Source organism: Monosiga brevicollis, genomic scaffold, assembly GCF_000002865.3.
Source record: "Monosiga brevicollis MX1 MONBRscaffold_97 genomic scaffold, whole genome shotgun sequence".
NCBI lineage: Eukaryota > Choanoflagellata > Craspedida > Salpingoecidae > Monosiga > Monosiga brevicollis.
In genome coordinates this window covers 5253-6505 of record NW_001865127.1, presented here as the reverse complement: position 1 = coordinate 6505, position 1253 = coordinate 5253, and the positions used below count along the sequence as shown (strand labels likewise).

At 54.5% G+C, this 1253-nt stretch overlaps 1 protein-coding gene across 1 annotated transcript in view; it reads right to left on the bottom strand.

Moving 5' to 3' along the window:
- The window catches only part of MONBRDRAFT_30601 (uncharacterized protein), a gene marked incomplete at both ends in the record, with an annotated part of 2332 nt that overhangs the window by 287 nt on the left and 792 nt on the right, over positions 1 to 1253 (bottom strand). Inside the window, 2 exons of the mRNA XM_001751041.1 lie at positions 54 to 588; positions 727 to 1146. Of these exons, the coding sequence (XP_001751093.1) occupies positions 54 to 588; positions 727 to 1146 (955 nt within the window). The remainder of the gene's footprint in view (positions 1 to 53; positions 589 to 726; positions 1147 to 1253) is intronic.

Here is a 1253-nt window from a genome sequence, read left to right as displayed (position 1 = left end):
AAAGCCATCGTGCTCCTTCTGCATTGGCAAATTCCGCCGGGCAGATGGGTGACGAAAAGGCTCCAGCGGCTTTCCTTCCCTGGCAAAATTGGAGGCATAGACGGGGTTGTGGGCAGGATTAGCAGCAAGAAACCGGCCGAGATCAAAGTCGATGAGAAAGGCCGCAGGATGCCCTTCCCAGTCGCTGCAAAAAAGAATGTTGCGAGGAAGAATGTCGCCGTGCACAAAGTCAACGCTATGGATGGCCTTCAGTTGGTAGATGACCTGGACCAGTTGCTCAATCTCGACGGTGTCTGCCGGCTTCACGTAAGGGTAGCTGAGCACATCCACGGCAGTTGCAAGCCTCGCCACCTCCCACTTCTGATAGAACGAGCCCGTCACATCCAGTTGACTGAGTTTTGTCAAGATTCGGTCGTCAGGCGGGTAGCGGCGATCTTGGTAAGGCACACACTGTGCCGAGAGGCTGCTGCAGAGATTTGCCGTGCGTCCCCAGTAGTCAAAGTGCTTGAACACCTTGCCTTGCTCCTTGTTTTGCTTCCCGATGCTGTAGACCTGCACGTTGGGACCATACGAATCCTTCAGATTCCACTTGCAGAGGTGGTCAAAAGGGCAAGGAAATGGTTGTGGAGGCAGCCGTGGCCGCAATACAGTCCGAGCATCCCGATCCAGCAAGTGCGCCAAATCCTCTTGCACAAATTCCTTGCAAGCTCGCAAGATGCTTTCTACCTGCCGCGGATTTTTTTCAAAGTTCGCGGCACCGAGGCGCAAGAAGAACAGCCCCGATGACTTCGGCTTCGCGTTCAAATCGTCAATCTCGAACAATGGCAGAATCTCTGCCAGGCAGCGCTTAAACTGCTCCCATGGAACATCAATCACATGCAAAGCCAGGTAGGCGCTGACATGGTCTCCCACCACGTTGATGTTGATGATGGGCCACAAAATGTCCTTCCGCCGAGTCAGCGATATGTCGCTGTTGCTCTCATACAACGTTGGAATGGCCCCCAGTCGCAAGAGCTCGTTGGCAACCTGGCCCCCATATTCTTGGAACGGCTGCTCCTGCTTTTTGCACTCGCCCATGACGACAACGTGGTGGTTGTCGTCAAAGCCCGCCCAATCAACGTGGGCGCCGTGGGAACCGATGGCGTACTGATGGACAACATTCAGACCAAAGTAGCGCTGCAACACGATGGAAACTCGCGAAGAAATGCTGGGCTCCTCCTGGAGTTCAGTCAGCTTGGAGTCACGTTGAGCTT